At 36.1% G+C, this 13,576-nt stretch overlaps 1 protein-coding gene across 1 annotated transcript; it reads right to left on the bottom strand.

Annotated features, from left to right (window-relative positions):
* Positions 1–305: 305 nt before the first annotated feature.
* Positions 306–13,197, bottom strand: LOC137391311 (uncharacterized). Its single transcript, XM_068077740.1, has 5 exons — positions 13,046–13,197; positions 12,548–12,618; positions 9,420–9,516; positions 2,963–3,079; positions 306–800 (listed from the first exon to the last, which is right to left on the bottom strand). Exons 2-5 carry the CDS (start codon positions 12,590–12,592, stop codon positions 652–654), a joined length of 408 nt encoding a protein of 135 aa, XP_067933841.1. The 5' UTR covers positions 12,593–12,618; positions 13,046–13,197; the 3' UTR covers positions 306–651.
* Positions 13,198–13,576: the final 379 nt, after the last annotated feature.

Genomic DNA, 13,576 nt, shown 5'->3' with positions numbered 1-13,576 from the left:
CAATAATACTAACAATAATCACTCCAATAATAACTATAATAATGATATAATAACTATATAATTTAAATAATGTAATAAATATATAATAACTATAATAATAACAATAATACTCCAATTATTACTAACATTGCAGAATAATTGTATGTACAGCTATTACACCTGATAATCTCTCAGGACAAGCTAGACTGACAGGGTGCTATTAATACGTAACAGAAACACATTTAAGATCTTTGTAAGATATAATGACCCGAGTATAGTTGACAAAAGACTGATGCCGTTTCGTTTACAAGAAATAATTTTTCAGCTGTAGTATAATGACATATATTTTACTATTGATGTTACAATAAAAGCTATGATTATAGCTAACACTATATGAGACGAACACAGCTATTGCAGTTGTTGCATATACTCAATCGCTATATGTTTAACAATATTCGTGCAAATAGGATAGAAAACAGCACCAGTTAAAAACCACCATTGTGTGACCATATTGCTCCTACACATGGTATAAAAATAATCTTATATATCAAGGACTAGCTCAGATCAAGATACGGACAGAAATTGCGCAAGAAGTTCTACTACTGATTCTGCATAAATAAGAGATAATACTATTACATAAATATGCTTCACTTTTAAGTTTTTACAAAATAACTACTCCTTTTTGTCTTTTGCTTTGAATCTGCTTGGTACAGGCATTTTATTGACTACAGTTGCTCCTAAGTCAGCCGTCTTGCTTATGACGCTGCCTGAGACATCCTTAGACTTGACAGCCACCGTGGAACCAAGTTCAACTCCCTTTCCTACAAAAGTTGGCAGCGTTACAAATTTTATTAGATGACACAAACAGATTTGATGAGTCAATGTTTCTGTGCCAAACCATGTTCACACTGCTGACATGAGTAGCGAGAATAAAAAAGCTGCAAGAAATTACAATAGTTGTCATACTGCCGACTTTACTGTATTGGCAGCAAAATGGTGATCGACTATGTACCGCGTATCATTGTGTATTAGCCTATTTTTCACCTAAGTCAACCCTAAAAAGCAGCCCTAAAGAAATGAACTTATGAAAATTCATATACAAGCCGTTCCTACAAATTGTAACATGGCATATGCACCTATCACAGCAGAAGAAAGGTTTTACATTTATCAATAAAAGCAAATTTTGTTAATTGTAGCAGCAGTACTATTAACGCAAAAAAGACAAAATGCGCTTGTTTCATTGAATTTTTTTCAAGAAACCTTCACATACAGCTTTTCTTCAAGTGAAAACCCTTGGTATTGTGGAGAACAAACTGGTAACAGGTTACAAGCCGCATGCTTAGCATGGTTCATGTTGTACTTGAAATTAAGTTAGCGTAATGTCATTTCATTTCAGTGCAGACAGAACTATACGCGTATGAGCTGACCCCATAGTTTGTTAACCTTTTTAGTATTAAACTTGGTGTATTGGAAAGAATATATGGTAATGATTTCTTGGCATCAAATTTTATTTTAATAAAAATAGTACACATCAAAAATTCAAACAGAATGATTCTATGATAAACTTGCAAGACGACGCTCGATTGCTTTTCACGGTCATCGAGCTCATGTCACAAAGCTGGTGACAACACATTGCAGGTGCTGGTAGAAATTAGCCAGCCAATTATGTAAACGACATCTGGTGAAGCGAATATGATGGTTGAATGCCTGCCTGACAGCAATTACTAGGCATTACTTAATGAATGCCTCCAGCTCTCAACGTAATACGCTGATGCTGCTCAGTTGCTGATTGTCAACTTTCTACTAGTAGGTAGACTTTGTCTCTTGTAAACGTTGCGTTTTCATTCATGGAAGGTTGGCTTTTCTTAGCATCCTTAGTAGACGGAACTGTGGAAGACTGCATGGCATTTAACCTTAACAGGAAGGCTATTCTTTAGATGGTGCAGTAAGGAGTTAACAATCCTCAAAGACTGAGCCGTGCAACGAAGGTCTGATGTTAGACTGCATTGAAAGTCTGATGTTGGACTGCATCCAAGGTCATCCCTGGTGTATTAAATCTGTGCTTAAAGCTGTCTAGTAGGCAGCACCTGTTTTTGAGCAGTCAGATTAGTGATTCAACACTGGCCATGATATCACAAACGTTTAGCCCCTGATATGTTTTGACAAAGACTCTTACCATTGACACCTCCCGATGGACCTGGCCATCACGAGGGTTGTAATGCCATTTGATTTTATCCTTATCTGTGAATGTTAACTATCATGCATCAGCAACATAGTAAAATTCAGCTAGCAACTTCTCAAAGCCTGCTGTTGAGGCCATGTAAGATCTTAAACCTTGATCTTCGCTTTTAACAACTTCTGCACTAATGAGACCCTTTCTCCTTCTTCCATCTTATTTCCTTTATATAACTAAGAGTATTGGGCTTTGTATGGGAAGCCTTATACATGGTTAGTAGCTGTATATTTACTGTATCTTTATCCTTTGTCCACCTTATATTGCCAGCCCGCTATCTCCCCATACCAGTTTATGGCCTTGACCTGGTTTTTAGTGTGAAGCTGACTCAATACTCTCAATACTAAGAATCAGATCAAGGTCATCAACTTGTATGAGTATATATATAAATACTTACACTAGGCTTGCTGCAGCAAAGAAACACAAAACATCTTACAATGTATCTCTCCTTTTCGAAAAATATATCTCAAAGTAACGAACTAATTATTACAAAAGCTTTCACACCTTACCAGGCGTGGTCGGCCTGTGTACAACATAGGCTACACTCTGAAGACCTAAAACCCAATATAGGCAATGTATATATTATGTATATATACTATGTAGCCTATATATATATAGTACATAATATAATATATTTAATAATAATAATTTTTAATAACAATAATAATATTTAAAAATAATAATTTAAATTTAATAATATATATACTATGTGTACATATATATACACACACGCGCACACTATCAGCTTACCAAGAACCCATTTAGTACTATTGTAGCCCATTCCGGCAGCTCCACTGGCAGCATTGTATGCTCCTCCTAATGCACTACTTGACACTCGCCATAAGAAGCTTGGTTGAGCTTGACTTTCTGTAATGAATATGTGTAGTAAGCAGTAGCAGAATGTTTTCTGAGGTCTAAAAAGTGGACACACACTTCCGCTAGATGCAACATATCGAAACAATTTCCAAAATGACAATTAACAGCATCCTGCTCAAAACTGATACATGCAAAAATTTGAATAACAGCATTACTATACATCATGCTAAAATAGCAACAACAAGGTTTTATTTATTACTAGCTACTTATCTATTACTATTTATTAGTAACAAAAAAGGTTATGAACAGAAAATTTATTTTTAATTAACATATATACAACATCTACCATTCTAACTTTTAAATGAAGATGTTACTTTATTTCTGTGTGTGTCTAACCAATGCATGCTTGGAATATTTGAAAGCTCAAGGCATAGCTACAACAAATTGTTGAAAAACCGTTTCTCACTTATACCACATATTCGCTCAAGATTTAAAACAGCTTATAAACAGTGGCAGGTAACTTAGTTACCATTTGCTAAGTTTCTTTACACAATAAATTTGAGTAACTTAATTACAGTTATTTGATACCAAATAACTGTAATGTGAATTTTGTTGCAAGTCAACCTTTAAGCTAGTAACTTAAGCTAGTAACTAAAGCTAGTAACTAAAGCTAGTAACTAAAGCTAGTAACTAAAGCTAGTAACTAAAGCTAGTAACTAAAGCTAGTAACTAAAGCTAGTAACTTAAGCTAGTCTAAATCTTTACTATGATAAGTGCCATGTTCGAAACTGTCTGGAGCCATCTTCTGCTTATAATTATGCTTATAATCGTTATGTTACGCGTCTTCAAGTGTGCTTGTAGTACCAAATAGTACATTCACAAGTGCTGGATAAGTATGTATACAATTATCCCATAGTATGCAATCTAGACAGCAAATAATCAATAACACAGTTGGCTCATCAGCATTAAGAGCATTTAGATGCTGATCATTACCGTCTATATCAGGTAGCATAACCCTAAAACAATATGTTTGAAAGCTCTAACTTTTCTTTATCAGTCTCTGATACGAAGAATATCAGCTAAGAGCAACGTATGCCAGAATAGACAATATAATTCATGTAAGCTTCTTATAAAACTATTATATTTATAAAACTAGTACAATACATTGAATAAAATGGACAATCTTGTATGATTACATAATAGTATTAACGTAATAATGCTTATTATTAATACTATATGATTAATTCTTTTAAAATTATTGTAATCTTTATTATTACCAAGGATTTACTCCCAAAATGCTGTTTCACCTCTAGCGTATGTTTGTAGGATACTGTACTGCTGATTTCAGGGAAACCAATATTTTGGATAAAGCTCATGAACATTTGCTGACAATAGTGGAGCTGCCTGGTAACAAGTGTACACTGGCTGGTTAACACTGTCTTGTAATTGAAAGTTCATTCAACTTGTAGCAGGTGTTTGAAATTCACATAAAAAGGTGTCTCACCCTGCTGCGTTAAGTAATAGTTTATGTCGCCCATCAGCTGGAGGCTGCCGATCTTATCAAAGGTCATATGTAAACAGTCCATTTACTAAAGTGGGTTAGTAGCAAGTAGGTATTTATGATGTCTAGACTAGGGTCATGAGTCGTGACATACAAGAAACTTTGTAGTGGCTGATTAGATAGGGTTTGTTTACAAATCAACTTTTTGAATGGCCAGTTTTACTGTAAAGGCTGTACACAAGCCTGTACACAAGTCTGTACACAAGTCTGTACACAACGTGAACCTGTGCATTTTATACCAATCAGCTTAAAGTACTGCTGACCTGCACTAGCGCTGCTCTGCATTATGTTGTGACGACCTTAATTCAATAATGACATGCAAAGTAAACCAGAAATCTTTTTACTGCTGTCATCAGGCAGACAACATTAAAAAATAACTGTCACAAGCAGCGTTTATCTTTTTGACATAGGTAAATCAGACACGCTGATTCCGATTTTGTACTCAAAATAAAGATAGGTCTAATATTTTTCAAAATAATTTTTGTTTTTAAAGTTTTTTTTTAACAGCGATTCAATATCGGTGCTGCAAACGACACAAGCCCCGCCCATAAATATGTGACGTAACCTAGCTTTTCAGAGACGGAAGTTGGGATGTTTAGTCCGATCTAGAATTATAGACATGGGTGTTTTAAAACCCATTATTCTCTATATTCAGCTTTCAAACAATAATATCAGTTTTTTATGAAAGGTAGATAAGCTATTTAACATTGCTTGTAGCTTGTTACAGGATGTTCAATAGGATGGATGTTGAGAAAAATGAGCTCAAAAAAAGCGATTTTATCACAAGCTAGCGTTGTTATTGCGCTTTTTTTACACAAATTTTGTTGTAGGTTTTATCAGAAAGTTTCGGCATTTTTTATCACTTGCGATTGATTTTGTTGTTTGAGGTGATCTGATTGCCAGAATGTTTCTAGACTAAAATAGTTAAAACTTGATCGCTATTAAAACACTCAAGTCAATTGAACGTGCGATTATGATGTCTATAGTCGTAAAGAGATGACAGAATAGAGACGGGTAACGTTTTAACTTAAACGTAATAACTGATATCAACTATAGCAATGATAAAAACTAGTGATGTCATTTCACACGTATTTTTCCTCCGAGCGTTTTAATCACAATCAAGTTGTCAATTTTAATCTCTAAAAAGCCATCAAACCGCCTCAAACATAAAGAACATCGCCAAAGATAGAAAAAATACTGATATATTCTAATAAAATCTACTAAAAGTCCATCATTAAAGAGAAGAGAATGCCAACATGTTTAAAAAAATTGAAAATTACACTTGAAAGTTAATACGAAAATTAGAGAGATTTGCAATTTCGACATGGCTGGTCTAGACTGTACCCCTGCCAGGACAGCAAGTAAAACAAAGCACAAAGCCTATTTACCATACACTACCAACCTCTGCTTCAGTTGCTACTCCAATTATATAAAGTAATAACAAACTGCAGGTCTTCGCTGATGACCTATATTATGTATGTAGGTCAGTTTTCTGAAAGACCGACACTGATAAAATGTAAAACTGTGATATTTGTCCGTTAGTCTATGACACTTCCCAAGGTTGACATTTTTAATCAGCTCTATTGCATATCATTCTAGGCACTGATGGTCGCCAAAGTAATAGCAGTTTTGTCAAGGCCATGTCAAGGTCATCAACATAAATTGCAGAATTCTCAAAGTGCACTTCTGTCAAGATTTTTTTTTGCTATTCAATTTTATAATTTAGACAAGTATGTTCTTATCTCAAATTTTAAATAAGATACTTATTGCTTTGAGGCTCAATGAGTCATGTTGGATAAATCTTTTAGGGAGGGCTTTCTTTCAAGGCGATCTCTTTTGGAAGGAATAAATCCTTACAACTGTGTCAACCAAATTTTTATCAATCGTTGCTGGTGTGATCGCGGTTCATGGCTACTTTCTACAGAACTTCCATATTAATATTTTGCTGATTAAATTTGCTTCATAGACAGCGGACCATTGAGCAACCTTTATTATACTCTATGGAACGGGATTAGTAAATCACTCTAGACCAGCCTGAGGAGCAGGATGTTGATGCACAAAGGTCAAACAAAGGTAAAACAAACTGTCTTCGTAGCTGCTGCCTCCAGGAAAGAGCAAAAAATAAGTGCTATAAATATTGCCCCACCTCATTTAGCCAAAACAACTTCAAGATTTACATAACAGAAAATAGTCCAAGAAACCATTGGCGCTGGATGCAGCCCTTCAGTAGCATTACCTTCTGGGAACTATTTGTTATATCCTGGCCTGTGGCCCTACTAGTGAACATTTTAAAGACAATAACACAAAACTATATTTGATTAATGATATACAAATATTTTTTAGATAGAAACTAATTTTTACCAACTTGTTGACACTGAGGAGTCAGAATTTGAGCAACTAGTCTTTTAATAAACCAACTAGCCTCAGCATTTCAAATTTAATTTCCCATCAGCCAATCAAATCTGACCGCTCAAAGTACTTTTTTGCAAAGCAATGATGCGAGAGCAGCATGAATGTAAATTTATTTTGTGATCTAATAAATGAAAGAAACATGCTCGCTACTGTTTATGCTGCTACATATGTGTAGACTATCGAAGGTGTCAATAGTTCTAACATAAGTGATGGCACAAACTTTATATCATTTTGAAGAGTGAGTTTTACTGCTAAGGATGCCAGAAGTAATTGACGGAAATGTCTACCAGTAGCTAAATGGCATTTCAAAAATACTGAATTAGCCAGTTTTAGGGAATTCATAAAAATCAGCAAATACAGTAGATGCAGGAATCCAGAAACATTTACATTATAGGGATTTTACGTTATATGAACAGTAAAATACATGTGAATTGTCTAATCCGTTCCAAAGATCTTGCCAAATTTACCCTTTTGGCCATACAAAAAGGAGAAAATTGGACTCAACATTTTTATTTATTGGCTGTCCTGTAACTGTAGTATCATTGGTTTGTATCGACAACTTTTTTCTTTTATCTCATAACTTTCAGTCGGTTTATGGTCGATGATTGCGGTAATTTTTACAATAAGTAAAGGGAAACGCTCACCTCTAACGTCAATTTACAACTGTTTGTTCATTTTTTTAAGCTAAAGGGCTTAATCGCAAAAAAAAAAAATATTTTATACATCTACGACAGTAAATGGAGAAATATTTTTATTATAATAAGATTCATGTCTAGCTGTCCAGGGTCTATTCGTTCAGGGTTCAAGGTTAGTATAAAATATAGCTTTCAGGATGGTAGGCCAACACTCTAACATCTGCACCAATCGACCGTCATTAAGTATTTATGAATATTTGTTCAGCTACTTATTCTCTGCACTTTATACACTATGTTTCCATGATGCGCAGTGCTTCGAAATTGCGCTATCTCCGAATCATGGAAACGGCGTCTTCGCACTGAAATCACTGCGCACTGATCAGTGCGAAGCCAGTGCAAATTCGCAGCAAGGAAACAGCGACTGCGCAGTGGCTGCGCATAGCTCTCCTGCCGTGGAGACGGATTCTTCGAGGGCCATAAACTAGTACAAAGGGTGTCCTGCTAATCTTGTTTTTTTTTACTATTCTTCCGATCTTCTTTCACCTAAATTTAATTATGGTCTGCATTCACGAGGATGATGAAGTGATTACTTTCCTGGACTTTGTTATCAATGCCAACGCTTTTCGAAAAATAGGTGGCAAGTCCTAAATTAACGTTTAAATAATATATTACTTAAAATACTTATTAAAAATATATTACTATATAAAAAGTCTGTTAAGGTTTGTAAACCTTGTGAATGTTTATTGTAAATAAAAGTATAATGACGACAGAATCATAAAAAGACCGTTTATGACGTTCAGTATCCGTGATCGATTCTATTTCTCCATCAGGCGATTCGATTTATACAATTTCTCTTCTCTGGCTAATTTGCGGTATTTGCTGAAAACCACTGCGCAGCATGGAAACGTACAATCCCCTCGACTTCGGAGGGGGCTTGCTTCGCAGTACTGCGCACCATGGAAACATAGTGATTGACACACCAGATGTTGTCTCACGGTGAACCAGACTGCCAGGGCACTAGTATATAAAATAGAGAGATATGCCGCTTTCTCTCTGAAGTGCGACAAAAGAGAAAGCAATATTTTCGGTCAACTACTATATTTTTGTTATTTAAATTGAATTTGAAAACTTGCACCTACTTGACACTACATTGTATAAAATTGTTAAGTAGTATGAAGCAGAGACTAGACGTAAGTTTTTTACGTTATGTGGAATCTATATTATAGGAAGTATATGTTAATAGAGTGTCTACTGTAGCTACAATGTTGTCAAATCCTTACAATGTTTCCATTTTAAGGATTTGGAATTGTGCGCACCTTGAATTGTAGTGCAATAAGTGTTTCAATGGAAATTAGCATGTAAAAACAGATAAGGGATTTCACCCAAAGGTCACAGCTGCGCACATGCTTGTCTCGCTTGGGTGGCATTTTCTTGTGAATCATTCACAAGTGCCATCTTTCGTAAACATGAAACATTCGATATGAATTTTCAGATAAAAAAACTCGCTTGACTTGCGAGTTTTTGCCATTTTCATCGTGTGGATGATGCAAAGTTGAGGATTAATTGCGACACGGAAACCTAGTGATTATCGCAATTGTGTCTTTTTAGTTAGCAAATGTGCTAGTATTGAAGGGATTACTAAAGAAGCACTCATCTTATAGTCCATCTATTGATTATCAATGCTTGTGAGATCACATATCATATGCTTAAAATCATTGACCAAGGTCCAGTTTGTAATCTCCAACAACGACAGTCTGCACTAGTATTCAGCTCCACAACTAACCTGTAGTTTGAGGGGTTGTCTCTCCCTCCCCTAGTCTATCGTCCATAGTCTCCTCTAGACTGTCTGGAGTTATCACCTCGACCGACTCCGACTGGTTCTGAAAGGCAAATATTAAACCTTCTTAATCCGTAGCTGGAAAAATATATTCTTAATACAGGTTTATGTGCTGCGGAAAAGCGGCAATACAAAGAAAGAGATAAGAGTATATTACAAAAAATCACACTGTCCCGTTCACTCTTGCAAATGCCCTCAACATATAGTAGACCTCAAATAACCTAAAAACTCAAACTTTACCCACTCAGAACACCCAACTCTTTCAATGGAACACAACTATTAAAAACTGGTAGTGGGCAGAAGAGAAAGTCAATTGTAGACCTTTATATATTGGAATTCAATATATAGCAGCTGCTGTAAAATACTATGCAATCTTTCTGTCGGATCGGCTACAAACATGCTCAAAAGCACCTGGCTTCGCGTGTTTGGAGCCAACCCAACAGAGAGATTAAAAGTGATACTTTATGATTGCTTGAAAAGGGAGACAATGGTAAGGTACATAGTTAACAATTTAAAAGAAAAGCTTGGGCATTCTTACACGAGATGGTTTAACATACTGCGTGATATGTCTCCACTTTAAACATAGCCCAAGTTCTTTTAGGTTTTGCGTAACGTAACCTACGTTGGAACCACTGCCAAACTTATTGCAAGACTTTGACTATAAAACTTAGAAAGGTCAACACTTTATAGCCTGAGACTAAGATAATTCGAGGAATAGGCCTATGCTTTTCTACCTGATCCTACGCCTGAGTAAACTCGATTGAGTAAATTCGCTTTTTTTTCGCACTTCTAGTTCATGTAGGATTATGTATGAGACACGTTCTTAGTTCAATTCCAAGGTTTCAAATCGATTGACCTATAAGTTCTTGAGATATCGGTAATAGACCGAGGTCACTTAGGTAAGGCCACACGAGACAAAATTCTCACGAAATCAGCGAAATTTGGACGAAACGATTCGTACGAATTGACATTTGGACGAATTCGTCCATCGTTGGTTGCGCACGATGAACGAATCCTGAACTGGACGAAACGTCAGAAATTCCTACGAATCGTTGTTTGATTGGTCGGTTGAAAAGGTTAGTTGAATGTTGAAGGTCATTTTCTTTGGCGCATATCCAGAAAGATTAAAACGGAATCGGCTTCAATTTATCACCGCGTTCTAATTGGCTAGTTGAAAGTTAGTTTCGTACGAATCCGTGGTGGGGAAACTCCGTGTGGCAGGTCAGAAATTTCGTACGAATGGAATTTCCCAGATTAGTTGAAATTACATGATACGTGTGGCCCTACCTTTATAGTCTACTGAGAAATGAAAACTGGCAGCAGACAGAGCATACATTTCTAGTAACCCATTGATGGAAACTCTTGATAATGAAGAATCCAATTTAGACAGAACTAGAAATCTTCTTTTCCTCAGCAACAAGAACTTCACCCTAAAACTAATTGTTTTCCAATCATTTCCAAATATACAGACTCTATCAGACTCGGCGTACTTCAATCACTGTCTCTTCAGCTACCTCTAAATTATAACTCCTTTAAAAGAATATAAAAATCTGTTCACTTTATTTAATGTCAGTTTGTGTAATTGGGTTCTGCAAGCATGCATCTTCAGTATGCTATGAATTTACAAAAGAGTAGGGCTACTCTAAGCGTTTTTATAGTCAATTGAAGTTATCATCAATTTCTACAAACAAGCTTAGAGCTTGAAAACGATATTCAGTTCACAAGAAGTTGTGCTATCCTAAATGCTTTCAGTCAAGTTGAATGTTGTTAATATGGTTTAGTATCAGAGATTTGTTTTTATATACATGATTAGGTTTCAAAGTGTTAACAATATTTATTTTATTTGAAAGAGTGTAAAAAACTATTTACTTTATTTTTGTTTATTTCATCGAGTTTTACACGGAGTTTCTAAATGGTATTCAGTTCAAAAGGGATTGTGCCATTCTAAGTGTGTTCATAGTCGATGGAAAGCTGTTGATAGTGCCTAGTATCAGGGGACCTGCTTGAATCTACAGTATGAGGATTCAAAGTATCAATTGAAGGCAGTTTCACAAAGGAGGAAAAACAGTTGTATCACAGGATGTGCTAGTTCAGGGTTGATGGCATGTCATCACAGATATTTGACCTTTTGTGGAATTTGTAAGAATAAAGTTCAATTGTGTTTACCCTTACTTTCTTTGCCATAATAGGAGCCTAGTGCAGTAGTACAGAGTAGCGTATAAGGGTACAAACATTGATCTCTAGTGCTTGGTTTATTCGCTACGAAGAATCTGATATGATGTTCAGCAATGACAGTGAAGACACTGAGTTAATTACAAACAAGCCTGCTAGCGTGCAAGCGTTACAGTAATCTTATCGGTGCAGTCTGGGAAATCTAGCCAGCTTATGCCACTTTATCATTTGAAGTTGACAGGTAAAGGCGTCTTCTCTGTCAGTATCATAACATAGATGTGCCGTGCCTATTCCTTCTGAATAAAAACTTCATTTAATGTTATGCAAATTGCATTCTCACTCATCCAAGGCTCAGCTTATATGAGTGTTTGTGGGATTACTCCGCTCTCTTAACTTGTAAATATGTTTACTTTTTCTAGCACTTACATGTAGGCTACATCTAGACTCGCCGTGCATAAACCTCTGACTTACCTTAGTGACTGCACGCTGCAACTTACCCTGATGTTTGTATACATCACTTACCTAAATGTATGCATGCTTTGACTTATACTAATGAAGGTATGCATAACTTATCTTGATGTTGGGAGGCAGAAATTTACCTTAATATTTACACATTGAGACTTACCTTGATGTATGCATTGACTCTATGTTGTAACTTACACTAATGAGGATGTGCATAACTTACTTTGATGTCGGGAGGCAGAAACCTACCTAAATACTTACACACTGCGACTTACCTTAATGCATGCATTGACTCCACTCTGTTACTTACTTTGACATTTGCATGCTGTAATCCATCCTAATAGCTGCATTATATGATGTAACTTTATATATATATATAGTCACTTATTCTGATGGTCGGATACAGTAACTTACCTTGGCGCGTGCATGCTGTGACTTACCTTAATTGCACATGAGGAAAAGGCAGAGCTGATGCGGCTTGTCATTACTTGGAGATATTCTTGATTTGAGTCTGAAACAACAGGAAAGATGGCCATTTAGAATAAACCCTCAGATATTGGCTATTCGCTTCTTTCATTTCAAGCGCAATGACATGAAAGTTGGTCAAAACATTAGTTGAGGCAGCGTCTACTGATCTGCTATATTGGTTGGTACGGGGGCTAAAACCCAGCTTATTGAAAGCAAATAGTTGCTATATTCGCACGAGTTTTAATTTCTTTTTAAAACAAAACCAAATGTTTTTGCTTTGCTATCTAGTCTCTGCTACCGGTTATGTCTTCCTCTCTTTTGAGGTAACTTGCTAGAAATCATATCATCGGCTTAAAGATGATCAGGTGCTGCTGCAACATGCTTTCATGCAACATGCTGTGAGACCAGCCAAGACAAAATGCATGGAAGATTTTGCTAGATTGTTTAGAAAGAGCAACTATTAGACCAACCTGTGAGTATTGTAGCAGCAGTGCTGGTTATCCTCTAACATATACTTTAAAAAGTACTTATGGTGGTGAAACTAAAAACCGAAAAAGTCTCAGACGACGATGAAGAAACCGACTGAAACCAGTACTAGCTCACCGAGCGCTTGCTATAGCCAGCTTGCATTACAAAGTTCATAATACGTGGCCAGGGGTTCGTGATTGGCTAATCACATCTATATTGACATTCTTTTCAATAGCTTAGCCAATAGAAAGACTGTAGCAAATGCATAGCAGCTGAGCGGTCAACTATTTGTTGCAGGGACAATAAGAGCTTACTCCTTACCCTTATGACAATTACTACTGTCATAAGGGTAAGGACAGTCAAAGGTCGTCCCTTTTTAGTGCCACCCGTGTAAATAGTAGAAAGGTAGCGAGCACACGCTTGCTTGTTCATTTATTAACACGCTTAGAGGAGATAAGCATAAAGGTAGTCAGTGTATTGATTACCTCTCTACTCTTGCCAAAGTACCTGTTTATCCTTGTTGTTCCATGTGC

Source organism: Watersipora subatra, chromosome 3, assembly GCF_963576615.1.
Source record: "Watersipora subatra chromosome 3, tzWatSuba1.1, whole genome shotgun sequence".
Classification (NCBI taxonomy): Eukaryota; Metazoa; Bryozoa; class Gymnolaemata; order Cheilostomatida; family Watersiporidae; genus Watersipora; species Watersipora subatra.
The sequence above is the reverse complement of the archived record's forward strand: the minus strand, read 5'-3'. Positions and strand labels throughout refer to the sequence as shown.